Genomic DNA, 20,273 nt, shown 5'->3' with positions numbered 1-20,273 from the left:
GTGAGGAATCTCAGCAGACAGGAGGTGGAGGGAAAGGAATAGAGTGAAGTCAACTACGGTGTATCCTCTATGCCTTACTCAAGGATTTTTCCTATCAATATTATTCTCTCCTCTTTCTCCAATAAGACTTCAGGGAATGAAAAACAGTACCTCACTCTAAAAATGCATTGGTAAAATGTTTAGGCCCAATTTGGAGGGGAGGGGTTGAATAAAGTCTAAATTAGATACTACTTGATAGCTTTTTATTATAATTCTTCCAATCTACTAAATATATGTCAAGGAAACAAAACTGAGTTTTCCATCCTTTTAACATGTTTAACAACTTTTCACTCAAAGTTTAGGTTCTCAGAATTTTATAACAGGAACCTGAGACTATAGAGCTGCCTTGTTCCAATCAGGGTTAACTTGGTGATGAAAATAAGTTTGTTTACCTATTTAGAGTAGACAAGAGCTTACATGACATTTCTCATCTTTAGCTGTGCTACTGGACAACCTCTAGGCCAGCTTCACGAGTAATATTCTTTGTTTGCCTTTGTTGCTAATGGCTCTTAATTGTTCTCTCATTGTCTTGACTTCCTACCCAAAAGTCTGGAGCTTTTAAGTTTGTACTTAATTTTCCAGAAAGTGAAAGACCTCTGGTTTGTGTAGCTTTACAACCTTGTTTGGTTTTTTGTTGATTAAATTAAAAGCAAGGGAGCAAAGATCTTCATAAAGAACAATTTTATGTGATTCTTTTGTTGTAAGGAAGGAGCATTCCATCCTTTTTCTTCCTTGTTGACTATAATAGGGCTCTTGGCTGCTCACCTCATGAGTGGAAAACCAGGAGAGGCACTGACTTGATCTGAGTGGTCACACTGTGTATCTCCCTTCCTGATTCCCTTGTTGACCTTAGAGAGAACTAGTGCCTCAGAGAGAACATCTACGAAGATATGGTCAAGGCAGGGCAGAGGACAGACGATGTGTCTTCACTGCAAAGCTGAGCCTTGGTCATGGATGTTTCAGAAACATGAAGAAAAACCAAGCGTTGATCATGAAGTCAGGGTTGATGGATGTATATCTGGAAGAACTGATAAGATTCGCAAGAAAGGATGGGAATGAGGAAAGGGACAAGAACTTCAGAAGAGAACAGAGGTTCTTATAATTAAATGCAACTTCATTAACCTAATATATTGTGAAATTATCTGGCAGTTTTGTGGGATTTCTATTCCCATGCACCCTCCTTCCTGATACATGTCATTCCAGCTTAACTTTGCATCTGTGTTTTTACTGGTACAGCTAAAAAGTAAGCTAAGTTAGACTGAGGCTACCAATTTACCTGTCTTGAGAATATTCTTACTCTAACACCTTGCACAGGGATAAATTGATGTCCACATGTCCTCATCCTTCTCTTGTTTGCCTTTTCTGTGATCCCCTCCAGGCCTGTCTATATATAACCCATCTCTTTCTTCCTGTTTTAATCTTTTTTAATGAAGTGAATATTTTTTTCCTGTAGCAGTGACCACATTGAATAGTCTTCTCAGAAGCAGGCAGATTTGAGCCCAAGTTCATTTATGTATTTGAGATGGAGAGAAACAGTTGAAAAAGCTGTAGAATGTGTGTAGTGCTCATTAAGATGGTATAGTCAAGCATGCACTTCAATTGCTTCCAAGCCGAACCAGCAGTGCAAACCATCCTTTGCTTTCTTCTGTGCTCTAACATGCATTCGGCTGTACCTGTTTGGGAGCAAGGGGGTGTGTCTTTTCATCTTTGGATGTCCAGTGCCTGATGTAGTTCTTGTTATTTAGGTGGACAGTAAGTTTTTGTTGAGTGATAAATGAATGATTTGAATAATCAAACATGAACTTCCTGAGACGTTGGAGGGACTTGAGTGATGGGGGAAATGCGGAAGAAAGTCTGCCTACGTCTCTTCACTTTCATTGACTCTGCCCTTAGACCAACCATGGTCTTTTCAGTATTATTTTGGGACTCTCACTTTTCACTTGCAAGTGAGAAAGCGCAAGCAGGAAAGAGAAAAAAACTTCGTGAGTAAGGGCCTACGTGGTAGGAATCCATGATTCTGAAGATTGAGAATAAAAGCCCACCGAGTCTGCTGACTTTATTCACCTGTCCTATGGCTGCTGATGGGTAGGTGACAAAATGGTTGATCAGCATGAATGAGGTGGCACCGCCCTCCATCTGACAGCTTCCTTTAAGAGCAGTTCCAGTGATTTCCTTACACACTACCCAGCACAGAATCCACCAGGAGCTTGCTTCGTGTTAGATCGCATCCGTTGTCTTTCATGGCTGCTCTTGTCTGAGTCTCTCCAGCTTTTATAAGTGGGAAAGCTAGAGATTAATCACAAGATTTGATTTATCTATTGTTAACCATTCTGAATGAATGAAAAATATGTTGAGAATTTTAAACTGTCTTTTAACCCTCTTTTATTTTTATTTTGTTTATTCATTTGTTTTACTCAGGTGTGTTTGGGACTGAGAAGCCTAAAAGTAAATATTAAATTTTTTTGCATTAAATAAACTGAGTGTGTGTGTACTATTTACAGAGGACCATGCTAAGCTCTAGGTGATATAAAAGTAAATGCCATTTTCTCCTTGTTTTCAAACATTATATTGACAGATGAGTGACAGAAGTGTACTATACTCTGAGGTATGGTATTATGTGAAATCATACTAGACAGGACTATGGCCGGGCAGTTGATTGAGGAAAGAGCTGTTCTTCTCCAAATAAAATCTTTGATTTTCCCCTTATGAAAGACAAAGTTAAATCTCAAGCACAGAAAAATCTAATAAAATAGTAAAGTCAAAAAATACTTACTTTTAAATCCAGATGTCATTTGTTAAGCAGTTGAGAATTTCTGTAACTAATATAATGTATTAATAGAGCGCTTTTCCTTACGTTATTGCATTTAGTACAATTAAATGTGAACTACATACAGAGAGGTAGGAAAATATTTACAACATAAATTTAACATGTAACAGTATATGAGAAGTCCTACAAATCAGTAGAAAGAATAACCCCTTTTTTTTTAATTGGCAAAGGATATGGATAGACAGTTCACAGAAGAGGAATAGAAAATGGCCAACAAATGATGTTCAAACTCACTGTCAGGAAAATGCAGACTAAAAGAGAATTTGGTTCCTCATTTTGCCTATCAGATTGGCAAAAAATTAAATTTCAACAAGTGTGCAAAGAAGCAGGCACATTTAACTGTTGATAGTTAAAAGTTCTAGCATTTTTAGAGGGCAGCTTGATAAGGAATCTACCAAAATCCAGATATCTAAAAAGTTCCTTTAACCTTTGACCAACAATTCCATTTTGACATGCCTATCCGACACAACTATTTGCAACTTGTACCCAAAGCTGTAGGGACAACCATAGTCACCGAAGTATTGTTTGTACACAAAAAAGAATGAAATCAGGGGCCAGACCTGTGGCCTAGTGGTTAAAGTTCCATGCACTCTGCTTTGGTGGCCCAGGTTCACTGGTTCAAATCCTTGGTATGGACCGACACTGCTTGTCAGCCATGCTGTGGAAGCGATCCACATACAAAATACAGGAAGATTGGCACAGACGTTAGCTGAGGGCAAATCTTCCTCAGAAAAAAAAAATGAAATCAATCTAGATATATTTTAATAAGCAAATATTTAATGAAATTGTTGAACCCTAAATATTGTGCAACCATTGAACTGAGGTAAATAAAAAGGTCCTACATGAAAAGATTGCTAAAAGACAGGGTTAAATGAAAAGGCCACGTTATAAAATATGTTTAAGAATGTTTGTGGGGTGTGTGTGCATTTTTATGTAGTAGGCTTCTAAAATATATAAGAAGGTCTAACAGGATAAATGCCAAATTCTTAGTGGTTTTCAGATAAGGAAAGGCATAAAAAATAGATATAAATTTTTTAATCCTATATACTTCTGTTAGCTTCGTTGTCAAATAAACATATATTGCTTTTTTTGTAATTTTTTTAGAGTTATCAAAAAAGTTCTTGTGATATATCTAGGAAATAGGACAGAAACCAGATCTTTACCTAACTTCTATTCAGTTTTTTTCCTACTGTTTACTACCTTTCTGTGTTACCTTTTTAGATCAATAATCCTTCGTTGTCTATAGCATTTTCTTTTCATTTGAAACAAATTATGAATTCTTGTTAAAATAGACTCGTAGAGGCAGTGGATTTTCAACATAGCATCTTGTAACTTGAAGCAATTTTTAAAGATAATTTATGATAATTTAAATGTCTTCAAATAGTCTAAAACATGAAATCTTTTGTCGTGGAGAAACTGCCTTAACACGTTGGTCTAACATAAGGATTATGCATTTGTTGGCTTTGTTTTCAAAAATTGTACGGGGCATGCATGCTTAAACCAAGAGCCACGGACATATACGGGCCACCCACTTTCTCCATTGTTCTCATTCTCAGTAGCCACTTTCTGTCCATCTGGAAGAAAAGGGTATTAAGCTCGGCTCACTGCCTTACAGAGCTCCTGCCAAGCAGAGTTGTCCGTGCCTCGGCTTCCTTATTCTTCTGTGATCGTGGAAAGTAACTGGACTGGGCCCAAATGAGATCATTGGGAACTTCCACTGAACTGGTCAGACTTTGATAAAGGGGAATGTTTTGGTCTTTTTCTTTGTAGAGTTAGCATTCCAGCTGGGAATTTTCCCCACAAAAGATTATTCTGTTTTCTTTTCAACTTTTGTAAGAAGTAGCTTAATAGATGGAAGGGTTCATAGCTGTCCTGGTATTTCACTTGAAAATATTTTTGAAAATGAGACCTTGCAAAGAACATGGATGTTTCTGTCTAAACTCCTAAATGATCATTTTATCCATGATTTCCTGTTTTCTCTTGAGATAGTTTTGCTCTTTTTTTTTTTTTTTTTTTTGAGGAAGGTTAGCCCTGAGCTAACTACTGGCAATCTTCCTCTTTTTGCTGAGGAAGACTGGCCCTGAGCTAACATCTATGCCCGTCTTCCTCTACTTTATATGTGGGACGCCCACCACAGCATGGCGTTTGCCAAGTGGTGCCATGTCCGCACCCAGGATCCCAACTGGCGAACCCCAGGCCGCCAAGAAGTGGAACGTGCGAAGTTAACCGCTGCACCACTGGGCCAGCCCCAGTTTTGCTCTTATTTAAAGTAATTTTTAGACTGAAATAGGTCCCTTATATTTTTTAACTTTTCAAGTATAATTGAAAGTCTACATATCCAGAGAAATAAGTGTAGACTCAGGATTTTAGTATGAGAATTTTTAAATTTTTCCATAATGCTATCTTGCGAACTTAAAATTAGTATAGCTCTCTTCCTTGGTTTGTTTCTCTTTTTACCTTTGAGTATCTCTTCCTGTAATGGGGCTGGGGCTTGAGGAGAAGAGTAGTGCTGCTGTGAGAATATTTCTGCTTCTTTCTGGTTAGATCTGCCCCCTTGTGAGTAGTCTGTGTCATTATAGTGCTCATGTTTAAGGTCTCAGAAAGATTGTAAGTTGCTCTCTACTATTTGCCGGGTGTTGGGCTCAACGTTTGTATGCATTTTCTCATTTAACCATCACAACAACCGTTGGAAATGAATATAATTATCATGCTGCTTGGCAGCTGCGGAAACTAAGGCTTAAAAAAGTTGGAATTTGTAAGACTTTGAGATGCAGAACTGGCAGTTGAATTCAGATTTGTCTCACTCAGAAGTCCGTGCCTTAATCTCCGTGTCATACCATCTCCCAGAGCCTTCCAGGAGGGACACTTTCTCAGTGAAGCCTACAGAAACGCTTGCCTTGGGGCCGGCCCGTGGCCGAGTGGTTCAGTTCATGCGCTCTGCTTCTGCGGCCCAGGGTTTTGCCGGTTCAGATCCTGGGAGCGGACATGGCACCACTCGTCAGGCCATGCTGAGGCGGCATCCCACATAGCACAACCAGAAGGACCTACAACCAGAATATACAGCTGTGTACTGGGGGCCTTTAAGGGGGAAGAAGAAGGGAAAAACAAAAAAGATTAGCAACAGATGTTAGCTCAAGTGCCAATCTTTAAAAAAAAAAAAAGCTTTATTCATTTTCTTATTTTCACACTCATAGTGGAAATGGATTATTGAAAATGCCAAGAGCACTCTTTAAATATTTATCTAGCTTTGTATACATCTGCTTCAGTCCACGGGGACATCATTTGTCCCTCTGTCATTGTCCTTTGTCATGCCACTGTGAGAAAGGATTCTTTGTGCATCAGATCCTGCGCTGTTTGCTTATGTAGGAGTTTTGATTCATTGTATTCTTACCATTTCCACCACCATAATAGCTGAAGAACAGAGTGTTTTTGAATATCAGATCTTCTTATCTAAAGTAATGAAATTTTGTAACTACAAAACCTAACCGCTTCACTAAAAAATTATATCTTCAGGGTCATAGCACTGTGTGCCTTTCTGGTGTACTTTTATAGTTGATTCTCTCAGGGTATAAATTTTGGAACTTCTGCAATTTCAGACAAAAGAAAATTTCCAGCAAATACAAAATAAAAAAGGATAAACACATATGCACCTGCCCTATACTTTTGATAATAAAGTGTTTTATGTTGGTTTTCCATTCCACTGTTATCTACATTTTATTTGATAGTAATGTGTCTTCTCCCTTGTGTTCAAAGGGCAGCCATTCTACCAAGGTGGAAGCTGTGGTCAGAACTCTGAAGAGAATCCAGCGTAGAGATCCAGGGGCTAAAGCGCTCGTTTTCTCAACGGTATAATCATTTGCATTCTGTCTTAACTCAGACTGGCTTTCTGTCTCTGACCAGTTTATATCTGAGAACTAATTGTTACTGTTTGCCAGAATACACTTGAGACGCAGAATTACTAATAGGTTTTTCCACGTTACCTTTTTTTCTATGTTCATAGGTCAGAATTATCTGTACAGAAATTTGATGCTGCTTCACAAGGCAATTCCTACAGCTGCATCTCATGTTTTTCTATTAATTTTACTTAGGGATTTTCTTATATTAATATTTTTAAAATTGAAAATTGTAACCTTGGAAGTCTCATTTCACAAATGAACATGATTGTTTAAAAAAAAGAAAATCTACTGAATGAAGTATTGAGTAAAAATTCTAGTTTTCATTTTTGAAAGATAAGTAACTACATCCATTAAGCACTTCATTATTTATTTTCTACTACTTTTGTTTATCTTAATTCATTTCTTGAAGACAGTCCTGTTTTTTACTCTATCTTTAACCAGCATTTAATTTAAAACAAAAAAAAAACCCACAACCGTTTCAAGATTGAACTAAATAATATTGATGGTGCTTCATTTGAAGGTTTTGTTTTTGTGTTTGTTTAGTTCTGAGATAGAAAGTCATTTTGATTTAATCCCTTTTCATATCCGCTTCATATGAAAGCTGTGTGTAAATATTTGTTTTCTTATTGTTTTCTGTGCTTTTAGTGGCAAGATGTATTAGATATTATTTCAAAAGCTCTCACTGACAACAGCATGGAATTTGCACAGATCAGTCGTGTAAAGACATTTCAGGTACGTCCAGAGATTTTACTCATATTTTCGGAGTGGATTCAGTTGCAGATTAAAGCTGCTGTTAACTAGCTTACTTGAATTTATTGTATTGTGTTATATATAGACATAAACTCCAGGATTTGAGTTCTTGAGTAACTATAAAATTAACATTCAAAAGCAAAGTAGGGAAACTGTAGTTATTTTCTTCTATTCGGTTATACCCAGCAGCAAGACCATTTGTTAAAGATCTCCTGACTTGAGGTGCTTTTCTTTAATAGAGGAAAAGATGGCCTCTGATCTGCCTTTTGAATGGACAGGGGCCTCATGCCCCTGGGATTGGGTTCTAAAGACACTGTATCAGGCAAGACTGCCTAAGTTCAGGTTGTCCTTACATGACACCAGCACAGTGACAGGTGCACACCCTAAGAGACAAACACAGAAAGACCAAGTGACAATTTAGCAGATCCACGTCTTTATCTCATACTCATTCTAACACATTCTTTCGCTTTCTGGCTCTCTTTGTCCTCTAAGCTTGTATAGTTTAATGTTTATACATCCCATACACATATCTTGTGATGCCACTATATACTGTAAAGGACAAGAGAGCTTATGTGACACTTTTCCTCATAAAGTCCAGCAGACAGTTTACATTTTATAAAATTGGTATTTTACTTTTTATTTTCTTAGTTATTACATTTCACAATGACCTGGATACCATTAGGCATATTTAATATGAGCTATAATATACTGCTCTTATTTTTAACTGATCCAGCTAAAATTTAAATGTACCTTTCTTTTTTAGGAGAACCTTTCAGCATTTAAATATGATCCCCAAATCAATATTTTGCTGCTGCCCCTGCACACAGGTTCTAATGGATTAACCATCATCGAAGCAACTCACGTTCTCTTGGTGGAGCCCATACTGAACCCTGCCCATGAGCTTCAGGCCATAGGAAGGGTGCACCGAATTGGACAAACAAAGTAAGGACTATAATTAACGTCAGTCACGTTTGCTTCACGTTTCTCCGATACGAATCAGCATTTAAACTCTTCATTTATGTTCATCATAACCTAATCATTTTGCTTACCTCCTTATTTAATTTTCAAGTATTATATAACCAAAAGACATCTTGAGATCTCCAACCCTCCCTCCTCCAAGCAGCAAACACCCCACATTCTCCCAGATTTTTGTCTTCCCTCCTTCAGAAACTACCCTGATCACTTCATCAAAACAGTTCTTAAAATGCTTAAGACAACTGTGTGGTGGAAGGCGTCCATCATGACTCTGAGAAGAGTTGATGTCTGAATACCTAACGTAGCCCGTATTTGCAAGAAGGCATATGTCAGGCACGACTGGAAACAAATAGCTCCATTTTAAATTCTTCCCTTTAGGAAAAGACAGCCCCCCAGGTCCACTCTGAGAGAGAATTAGATTTAGTTTAAGGCCCAGAGCAAACCTAAGGTGAGTATTTATAGTATATGTTACTTTTATTAAAGTATCAGAATGGACAATTATCTTTCATAAGTCATTTCAGATGTATTACCTCCTGGATGTGCGATACCTTGAGTGTTTAAAAAAAAAATACATCCATACTGAGCACTCATTAAATAAATATTGACTGAGCACCTCCTATATAACAGGCATTATGTTAGATAACATTCAACTGAATAAGACGTAATGTGTTGCCCCAAGGAGGTTAGTGTGTAGGATGGGAAACAGATGACTTACCATGTTACTGCGGAGTGTTCAGACATGTGGCTAGAAGTACTGTGGTCACAAAAGGAGGGAGTGATGGGTTGTGTGCCAGAGAAACAAGAAGGGCTTCATTAGGTTCAGTCTTGAGGGAATAATTATTTCAAAGTTGGGCTAGAGAAGGGGGTTCATGCAGCCAAAGAGAGTTGCATGTGCACAAACACAGCGGGGAGAGCAATGTGGTATTTCTAGGGGCTGTGAGGAGTTTGGAGCTGCTGGAGTATAAAGTATGAGGAGAGGAGTGGCAGGAGATGAGGTCTTGTGTGCCCTAATCAGCAATATAGACTGCTCTGTAAGCCATAGCCGGGAGAGCAAATGATGAGTTTTCATTTTAAGCAGGAAAGAGACCTGTTCTTCAAACAAACCCTTAGCACATATGGCAAAGTAATATAATTGTAGTAAATGCAAGCTTGTTCTAAAGTATTGCCAAGTGTCATGGAAAATGCAGTCACGTCTTAGCTGGTTGTGTTTTTTGTGTGTTTGTTTTGTCTTATATTTTTAAACACTGACTTCTTGTCTTATCAGTGTTTCTAAAGCATGTACTGGACTGATCTCAGCTGTGAGGCCACAGTCTAAACAGGCCATTCCACACGGCCCCCCAGCACCGCTGTGCATCCCTAGTCAGTGGATTGTTCTGCCTTCTGAGGAGACTGTCTGAAGTCTTTGTATCTTCCTCCTCCCCGTTGACGGTGATCTTGCCTCATACGGGGAAACATGCCGTCAGATTAGAAGGCCCTCATCTTTCATCACCCCCTTGCACAGTCTGCCTGCATTAATGCTCACGTACTTCATCCAGTACATTTTTGTTGAGCGCTTCTGTGTGCCAGGCACTGGTCTAGGTACTTGAGATGCCTTCATGGAGCTCAAATTCTAGTTGTAAGGGGTTGGAAGACGGACAGATGGTAAACAATAAACATAATAAGTAAACACAGGCCATGTTAGGAGTTGGAGAAGTAGAGCAGGTGAGGGGATTAAGAGCACAGGTGGCTGGGCAGGAAGGCATGGAAGGTCGTATGGGGAAGGTGACATCTGAACAAGGAGATGAAAAATGAGATAAAGAAAAGAGAGGAAGTCACGCAGAGGTCTTAGGGAAGAGCGTTCAAGTCGACAGCACGCTCGGTGCAAAGGCCCTGAGGCAGGAGTGTGCCTGGTGTGTCTGAGGACTGGCACAGCGCCGACTCGCTGGAGGAGAGTGAGCGAAGCGGGGAGAAGTAGGAGGTGAAGTCAGAGGGCTTGGAATGGGGCTGTTATATGGGCCCAGGAGGCTTTCGCTGCGTGTGAGATGGCGAGTCCCTGGAAGGCTCGGAGCAGAGGGGTGACTGTGATCTAACCTAAGTGCTGAAAGAATCCTTCTGAGTGCGATGTTGAGGCCTGGGGGAAGGGCAGCATGGAAGAGGAAAAGCAGGGAGAATGGTTAGGAGGCTGTTGCGGTAGTCCTGGTGAGAGATGAAGGTGACCTGGACCACGTTAGAAGCAGCGGATGGAGTGAGAAGTGGTCAGGTTCCGGATAGAGTTTGAAGGTACACAACCAATAGTATTTGTTGACAGGCTGGACATGGGTGTGAGTCAAGGTTAACACCATGGTTTTTGGCCTGGACAACTAGAGGATAAAGTAGCTTTCAGTTGAGCTGGGAAAGACTGCAAGGTGGAGCAGGTTTGGTGAGAGAAGAACAGAGTTTATTTTAGATAAAAGTTTGAGATGTTTATTAGACGTCCAAGTGGAAATTTCTCTTCTGTAATTGGACACACAAGTCCAGAGTTCAGGAGAGAAATCTGGACTATAGAGATGCATTTGGAAGTCACCAGCAAGTAATGGTATTTTTAAGTCATGAGACTGAATGAGATTTCCTGCAGAGTGAGAGTAGATAGAGAGGAGGACCAAGGACTAAACTCCCGAGCCCACCAAAGGTAAAGGCTCTGGGAGAAGAGGAGGAACCAGCAAAAGAGACAGATAAAGATCATGCGGTGAGTTAGGAAGAAAACCAGAAGAGAGAGGTGTCCCGGGAGCCAAGTAAAGGCTGTAACTCAGGAGGAGGATGTGATCCACTGTGTCATCCTGTCGAAATGTCAAGTAAGTGAGAATTGAGAAGTGATCATTAGATTTAGCAGCATGGGGGTCAAAGCCAGTTTTGGTGGAGTGGTGGGGGTGATAGCCTGATTTGAGTGTGAGAGAGAATAGGATTTTATTTCTTTATTAACAGACACTTATGTAACAGAGAGAGTAACTTGCCCCAGGTCACATAGCTGGTAAACGTGGCAGGCTTCAGACACAGCCATTCTGCCTCCACAGTCCATGCTTTTACCCACAATGCACTGCTGCCTCTGTGTCACTATAGGACTAGTATTTTGAGGAGTTTTGCTGCAAAGTACAGAGGAAAGGAAGAGAGTGGGATCAAGAGAGGGGCTTTTTTTCCTCTCATGTGGGAGAAATAATAAGAGAATGATTCATTAGAGGCAGAGAAACTAGTGAAGCAAGAGAGGAGGGAGAATGCTGGCGCAGTGTCCTTGAGCAGGCGAGAGGTCTGAAACTCAGGGCTGGGGATTGGCTTTGGGCAGGAGCATGGATCTTCCTTCTGCAGCAATAGGCAGCAAGGCACGCTGTATTCCTTCCCTTTTATTGTGGTGGAAGAAGTGTCCCTTTTCTTTCAAAAGCCAGCCATTCCACTTGTCCTGGATCCCATCCCTTCTCATCTTCTCGAGGATGTTCCTTTTGTAATACATTACCATATTCATATGCCTTAATATCTATCTTTAAAATAAAGTCACTCCCCTCCATTCCGCCTCCACCTCCACTTCCTTACCTCTCATTCTCTCTCACCCTTTCTGGTTGGGTTTTTGTCCCCACCATGCCACTAAAATGAGGCTCCCAGTGTTATTAATGTCCTACTTCTTGCCAGTGGTTCCTGAGGGTTCTTTTTCCCTCTGTACACTCTTTAGGTGAACTCCTCCACGTCCAGAGCTTTAAGTAGCATTTATATGTGGATGCTTCTCTAATGGATGTCCCCCAGCCCAGACATGCCCATTTAGCTCCTGTCCCAGATTCATATATCCAGTTCTGTCTCTGCACATGAATCTATGAACTCTACACCTCCCTTTCCATACCTATCTAATAGAAAACTCGAGATTAACAAGAGCAGCCCAAGTCTTCCTCATCTTATAATGTGGCACTGTCATCTATAGTTTCTCAGACCGGAAATCCAGGACTCTTCCATGTTTCTCTCTTCATACGTCACATCCAAACCATCATTTAAGTCTTGTTGGCTGTACCTCCAAAAGGTATTCCAGACCTGCTGACTGCCTGCTGTCTCCACAGGGACAGCCGTGGTGCAGTCCACCCTCTTGCCTGGACGACTACGAAACTTTCTAACTGGCTTCTCTGCCTCCACCCCTGCTGCCCCACAGTCCATCATCCCACAGCAGCCAAAGGGATTTCGAAAGTATAACCAAGTGCAGCTCCAGTCATGCATAAAACCCACTGATGGCTTCCCCTTATAACCACAATAAAATCCAGATTCCTGCCGTGTCCTACGAGATCCTCATGATCTGACCTCTGCCCCCTCTCCACTCTCATTGGCACCTCTCTACCCCTCATTTACAATAGGCTGCTGCCATGCTCGCCTTCTTTCTGTCCCCGGACCATTTTCAGCTTGTGCCCAGCATATTCTCTTCAAGTCCTTCCCAGGACTTGGCATGTATTTACTGTTTCTTCTGTTTCAGTGCTCTTCCCACTCCTACCTTGCTTAGCGTCCTCATTCCCATCAGTCATGTTTCAACTCATGTCAGCCTCCTCATGGCATTATCTGGACCTGACACTGTCTCAGTTGTTTATGTGTTCATTGTGTGTCTCCCTCATTGGACTGTTAGTTCATTGAGATTAAATAGTTTGTTTTATTCACTGCTGATCGCCCCCCAGCACCTTGATTAGTACCTGCCGCAGAGAGCACCACCTGACTGACAAATACAGCATGTAATAGATGAAGTCTGTTTGTTCTAACTCGATGTTTTTAAACTTCTCATTGTTACGTACCTTCTAGACCTACTATTGTACACAGATTCTTAATTAAAGCAACGATAGAAGAAAGAATGCAGGCCATGCTGAAAACTGCTGAGAGGAGGTAGGTGGCAGGGGACTGCACGTCCATGGGGGGTTTTCAGTGTGTGTAAGATGCTGTCAGCGTTTGGAACTTCTCCGCTCACATCACCACTTAGTAAACCAATAGATATAAGTACCAGTACTTTCTGAAAGCAGGGTATGACATTTTACCCATTCAGTGCTTCCCAGTCAGTGCTCGGGACATTTTAATTTTTGAGTTAATTTATCAATAGGGATTGTAATGTTTAAAAGTATCCAGACTATCCTACATTTCTTTGCCACATTGAATTACTTTTTAAATGAGGTCTGTCTTTATGCTCCACCTAAAAGCCTTAGTCTGATATCTATAAAACCAAACTTACACTGCTCTATACATCACTCTTTTAGTCACGTGCGGATGGGAAGGTCTGGCTGTAAAACTCGGCTGGTCATCCTGGTGTTAATTCCAAAGGCAGAAGAGCAGCAGAGAGACCAGAACAGCATTTATTTTAAAAACTTAACTTTGGAATCATAAGACTTCCTAGTATTTATTCCATAATTTTTCTTTAAAGTCATTTTGAAAACATAAACAAATGTCTTACTCCCTCCTTGTGAGATGGATGCGACTGGGAAATGCACACAGGGGACCATGGCCTTAGAAGGGACTGCTGCCGCAGAGCTACTGCGCGCAGCCAAGAAGCAGTTTGAATTCAGAAATTGTCTTCCGTGGGTGGCGTCTGGGAAGGAAGGAGGCTACCACAGAGCTTTTTGCCTCAAACGTGAAGGCTTTTTGTTATTGATGTTTCCATATGTAATGGAATTCAGTGATTATATTTAAACTGCCTCGATAAAATAGCAGAAGAGCTGTTGAAATTCTCTCGAAACAAATTAACTTTGGATAGTAAGAAGGTAAATTGTAAGGTGAGAGCCTTTGTAGCAGTTGGCAGGGGTTTTGTTTCTTTGTTTCATTAATGGCGCAGAGAAAAAACATTTTACGACAAAGTCTAAAAATAATACATAGAAGTCTTCACTAATTTAACTGGCTGTCATCATGATCCCATCCCCTCCTCTCTTCTGCGAGTCTCTCCTGGCTCACTCACACCACTTAGGAACAAATGTGTTCTTACATTCTTATAAGAATATAGCATTCTTATATTGGTATATGACTAGAACAATAGATAAGGCAAATATAGTAATTTATTCCCTGGGGTTTCTTTCTGACTCTGCTCACCTGGGAAATCCTGCAGTCACACAAACTCGTCGGCGAAGCATTCGGAGGCCTCCGTCTTGACCGTGGCTGATCTGGCAGACCTGTTTACCAAAGAAACTGAAGAACTTGAATGAAGTCCCCTTGATTCAATCCACAGACTTTTATGTATCTCAAAACATTCATAGCTTCTAGAGCAAAGTTATAAGAAAAAAATCCAGTAGATGTGAGTCAATGCCGTTTTCATTTGAATGAATTTCTCTTTTTTAGTTGTATAATGTTCTAGTAGTTGAGTCCTTTTCAATATACTGTTTCCAAAAGATCTATAAAGATTTTTAATTTTACTCTCCTAGTAAAACATTTATTTTTGTTCCAAAGAATATCTATATCTGAGGGAATTAAGAGAGGTAATGTGTACTTTTCTTTTGCTAAGATCAGTCTTTAAAAGGGTTGGACTAAGAAAGTAAACTAGTCTAGTTTTATATGACCTGGTATATTTAACCAATATAGATCTCACTTTGGGGAGGGCCTTCAGTGTCTTTAGCACATGATTCACCAATGTTTCGTTAGTCATATTTTAAGTAAATGGTGAATTGTATGAACTCCTAGTTATTTGAGTAGGTTTAGACCGTAGCTCCACGCATAGTAACTTTACAGTAATAGAACTCTTCACAATAAGTTCATATTAGGCAATTTGTTCTTTTCTCTGTACCTTGCTACTAAAAATCAAACCACTGAATAGTTTCCTGTTTCTATTACATGGTAAAGAGTGTTGATGTAAGCAGTTTAAGTAGCTTTTTTAAGGGTATTAATGTTTACCTTAAAATTATCTAAACTGCTTCCTCTACTTTTGATTTTTCCTTTTGTTAAGTTTTTACATGTCTTAAGATTGACGTATCTGTAAATATTGCAATTTTTGTAATTTTAGTTCTTATCGTTATAACATGGAAATATGGCGGGGGGTTTTTAGTCATCATTATACTGATGTGTTGGATTCTTTTCCTTTCCCACATTCCTGTGTGACTAGACTTTAAACTACTAACATCTAAGTTGATGATGAGGTTTGTTATGTTATTCCGCTAGGACTTCCCTCAAGGCCTAGTATTTGATGTGTGGAACAGAAGATGTCATATTCACATAAGCAAATAATTGCAAATGATAATAACCTAGGTTTTCTTCTTCTGTGAAGAATGAATGGACTTTGAAATTGCTAAATAAGGAATAGCTTGTGTTCTAGCCCTTTGATGCAATACAAATGTGCTTGTTTTGTTCTCTTTGAGCTTCCGAGTTTTAAATGGCCCTCAGGACTCATTAGCTCCTACTTAGCTGCCCAGAACACTGTAGTAGAAATATCCCTGGGTCACACTGTCCAAGAGGCTCTGGTGCTCAGTTAAGGTGCATTTTCTTAATCTAGGTTTATGGGGTGACATAATTCAACTGAAGAAAACACATGTTTTTTGGTGCTTATTCTTCAGTTAAAGGGAGATATGCATTGATTCTTTTATAGGAAATTAAACAGAACTATTATTTTTGTAGCTCTTGACATATTATAAAGAGCTTTCCTATACATTCACATGTTTAATTTGCCTAACAATCCTGTGAAGTTGGTATAATTAATATCATTCCTGTTTTAAAGGTAGAGAACTAAGGTTCGGAAATACTGAGAGACGTGCCTCTGACACGTAGCAAGTAAATGGTGGAGCCCAGGTCCCCGACTCCAGCTCTCATGTTCTTTTCTCAATCATATGTCATGCTGAGACTCAGAAGGTCCATGGTTATAATTTAATGATGAGCATATTTCAATATTTCTTTTTGTTTTTTTCCTAGGATTCCTTTTTAAGCTCAAGTTTTAGGGAAAACAATTTGATATGTTTCAATTTTGTAAAAAAAAAAAGTATATATATAAATATGAAAATATAGCTATCTGTATTAGAGAAAAACTGTTCTTATTTATTTCTGTAAGATATCAATTAAATAAATATTTTAGTGGAAATTGAAATTTGGGGATTGATTTAATTTCTGAGCTGTAGAACGTGCAGCGTGGGTTTTTTGTTTTGGTCTCTCAACAAAAGATGTAAAAATTGTTTCTACAGAATTTTATATTTCACAGCCTTCTGTTATTTCTTCAAAACAGTTGTGACTATTCTTCCACATAATTGTTGGAAACAAATACAGATCTAATCCCCACATGTCCTTGGCTGCAAACAGAAAACTTTTCTGTTTTCTTCCTCCATCACTTTATGTTCTCTGAAATATCACTGTGCTCACAAGTAGTTGTTCTTCAGTGGGTGCTGGACTGACGAACCAGCGAGGGAAAATGACGTAATCCCAGTCCTTAGAGAGCTTGAGCTCGTCTGGACCTGGGGACGCACTCTCTGCTGATGAATCCAGGTGAGCTTACTTGGCCTGAGAACTGACTCATAGACGATGTAAAATACATGTACCTAACTCCATGGTCTTTTGCCTCAAACCCAGATAGTTTTACTATGCTAATTGCAGCTTCAGCTTTTCTCTTTGATGTGCTCTAGACAGAATGATCCATGCGTTTAGTTTCAAGCCTTAGTCCCTTTCATATCACCTTAATAACAACAAACTAAAAACTCTCGACAAAATGATTCGACATGTAACCACAAATTCTTTACAAATAATTATGAAACGTAATACTTATCAAAATACTTAGGAATTGAATTTAGCAATGCAAGGTTCATCATCAACTCAAGCTACTCAACTCAAGCTACTCTTTCAAGTGGACAAACTTCTCTTGCTCTCATTTGCTGGTTCTCCCAAGATTTAGTGTGCTAGAGTTCTTGATGTTTATTAAACTACAGGATAACCTTTGAAAATGCAAAACCACCTATGCTAAAGGACCTCAGGCTTCGTTAAACTGAATAAAAAATCTTTCAATTTTTCTAGAATTTAAAACAAAATCCCACAATAATATGCCATTTCATAAGGTTTAACTGGCATACCACTGTGAAAATGAAGTCATTAAAACAGTACAGTACAAGCAATGCATTTTAAGCCTATGTACTCTGATAAAGGAAATCTTCAATAATATTTCTTCAAAGCGAGATGAATTAACTCTGTGTTTTATAAAATTTGCAAGAATCTCCGTGTACCTCTGTCACGTTGTGAGGCCCACATGAGTGCTGTCACGTATAGGGTTGAATGTGACCCACTTGCAAGCCTCCCTTTAGAGGAGGGCTGGGTGAGTAATTGATCACCCCAAAGGGAATTCAGGTCTCACAATAAATAGGTTTGTGGTGTTGCCTCCGAGTTATAGAACAGATAATGTCACATAGAGAAAACAGCATGAGAACTTGGCAGGGACCGAAGGTGGCATCCCCAGCCTTCCCTGGCCTTCAGTGAGCCTTTCAGAGCCACGCATATCTAGTCTTTGAAGGGCCCACACCATCCCTGGGATCCTAGTCCATTGTTTAATATCAGTGACTCGTTTGTTTGTGAAAACTGACTTTGTTATATTCAAACCAAACCCTTTGTGCTGCAGCTTATGCTTTTTTGTTGCAAAAGAGAAATCAGATTTAACCTTCGTTCTCTGTCATAATCCTTTGTACAGGTAGCTATTGTTATGAAATTGTTCACTAACTTTCTTTCTGCCTATCAGATATTCCATTCCTTCAGCCTTTTCTTAAAAGTCTTCCTGTCCAAACCGCTTTGGTGTCTTTGTAAACCTGCCCTGATGCTCCATGCCCCCACAGAGCCTCTTCAAGGAACAGTTGTGTCCAAGGATGTGTTTTCAACGTGTGGATCCTTCCAGATCTGTGAATTGTGTGCCTCACAGTTCTGACCCCTGACCCCTGACCCCTCCAGTGCCTTAAGGAGCTGACATTTGTACCCAGATTTCCTTAGGAATCTAGTTTCTCCTCACTTCATTAATAACTTATTTAGGGTGTATCTACTGAGATTACCTGTGCTGTTTTCAAGACCTAAATTTAGTTTGTATTTACCACATCTCTAATTCTGTACTCAGAACTGTAAAGGCACCCTAAGCCCCTTCTGTTTCCCAGCTTCCCATAATCACAGTGCTACATCCAGTTGTTTTTCCAGACTCTTCATAAAAATTTCCATTGACTAAGATGAGGGCATTGCTGCCTCTTGGTCATGTTGAATAGCTTTTCCTTTTACTGTCACAGAATGATGTTTTCTCGGTAAATGCAAACCTATGTTTTAAAAGGGAATGTATTTTAGTTCCTGATCTTGCTTTATTGTATCAGAATGTTTATCAATGATTGGCTATTAAACTGGTAAAGCATCATTGTAGAATATTGTATTTCCTTTACACATCCTCAACGCTTTTCACTTTTTAAATCCTTAATTGATAATCACATTACTACTTATATCTGCAGGTGACCATTTCTACCCTGCACTCAGGCTCAGTTTCCCAGAGCATTGCCTCCCGCGTGAGATGGTTCAAGTAAAGACATCACATGGCATTTCTGTCTTCCTCTTAAGTTGTTAAGGACAACTCAGTTGAGCAGACGCCTATTAATGCAGCGAGTAGTTTCCAGGGGATGATTATTCTACTCATAATCTCCATGCACACAGCAAAGATTAACACATTTCCTTCTTTGATGGCTTTGGCCTTTCAAGCATCAAGGTAAAAATCTTTACTGATTAAATCACTTTTTTTTTTTTTTTTGAGAAAGATTAGCCCTGAGCTAACATCTGCCGCCAATCCTCCTCTTTTTGCTGAGGAAGACTGGCCCTGAGCTAACATCCATGCCCGTCTTCCTCTACTTTATATGTGGGACGCCTACCACAGCATGGCGTGCCAAGCAGTGCCATGTCCACAGCAGGGATCCAAACTGGCGAACCCTGGGTGGCTGAGAAGCAGAACGTGCAAACTTTGCTGTGCCACCGGGCGGGCCCAGTAAATCACTTCTCAATTCTCTCTCTCTTCCTATCTGTTCTTTTCCTCCTCGCTTTTTAAACTGTATGTCTAGATATTGGAAAAGCAGTTTATCCACCTTTCCACGAAGGAGTGTTGTCTCAGACCCCCGCGCCAGCAGGGGCACAGATGTTCCTAACCTGGAGGCAGTGGGCCCTGGAGGACGCAGCTCCTCAGATGAGCCTCGGAAGGTGAGCGCCCCGATTGTGGACAGTCTGCCGCTCCCGGGAGAGGGTCCGCCTGTCTCTAGCAGCCCAAACTGACAAAGACATAACTTGTAAACAAAAGGTCTTTAGGGTCTTCAGTAATTTTGATGCATAAAAAGGTCCTGAGGCCAGATTTTTGAGAACAACAGTAGCCTGTTTGTAAATTATCTTCAGTGTCTCCTCATCAAGAACAAGGCAGGGAATGGGCAGACTTTTCCTAGCCATGCCCTAGTGAGTTGCTGTATGTGCATTTTTATTGACCACTGTCAAAGGCCTGGTTTAGAGAGAATCTACCCACACGGCAGCGACAGTATCTGCGGGCGTGGTGGACTTTGTATAACAAGTTCCTTTTCATTTTGCATCTTACACTTTGTTTAAAAAAGAAATTAAATGGTTGACGTTGCATATAGCAGCTGACTTTTTAAACCACTCACTCCATATGAATGTAAAATAGATGGTGATAGTCTGTGACTGCTCTGTGACCACAGAATTGTCACCTGTGATAGTTTTATGAGTCACATTGGCTAGGCTGTAGTGCCAGTTACTCAATCAAACACTAGCCTGTGTGCTTTGTGGAAGTGTTTTGTAGATATGATTAAAGTCCATGAGCTGCCTTTAAGGGAGATTATCCTAGATAACCCGGTGGGCTAAAC

General features: G+C 40.0%; 1 protein-coding gene across 5 annotated transcripts in view; it reads left to right on the top strand.

The window, feature by feature from the left end:
• Positions 1 to 15,010, top strand: part of SHPRH (SNF2 histone linker PHD RING helicase) — an 89,480-nt gene extending 74,470 nt beyond the window's left edge. For 2 of the 5 annotated variants that reach the window (XM_014850653.3, XM_014850654.3), the window contains exons 26-30: positions 6,620 to 6,712; positions 7,408 to 7,494; positions 8,276 to 8,454; positions 13,261 to 13,341; positions 14,546 to 15,010. In XM_014850653.3, coding sequence (XP_014706139.2) covers positions 6,620 to 6,712; positions 7,408 to 7,494; positions 8,276 to 8,454; positions 13,261 to 13,341; positions 14,546 to 14,642 — 537 coding nt within the window. In that variant the 3' untranslated portion in view covers positions 14,643 to 15,010. Of the gene's footprint in view, positions 1 to 6,619; positions 6,713 to 7,407; positions 7,495 to 8,275; positions 8,455 to 13,260; positions 13,342 to 14,545 lie in introns of those variants that run through there. The other 3 variants (XR_006526743.2, XR_011502567.1, XR_011502568.1) reach the window with 3 other exon arrangements.
• The last annotated feature ends 5,263 nt before the right edge of the window (positions 15,011 to 20,273 follow it).

The sequence above is a fragment of the Equus asinus genome, chromosome 1 (assembly GCF_041296235.1).
Source record: "Equus asinus isolate D_3611 breed Donkey chromosome 1, EquAss-T2T_v2, whole genome shotgun sequence".
In the NCBI taxonomy this organism is placed as follows: domain Eukaryota; kingdom Metazoa; phylum Chordata; class Mammalia; order Perissodactyla; family Equidae; genus Equus; species Equus asinus.
This window is presented reverse-complemented; position numbering and strand designations above follow the sequence as displayed.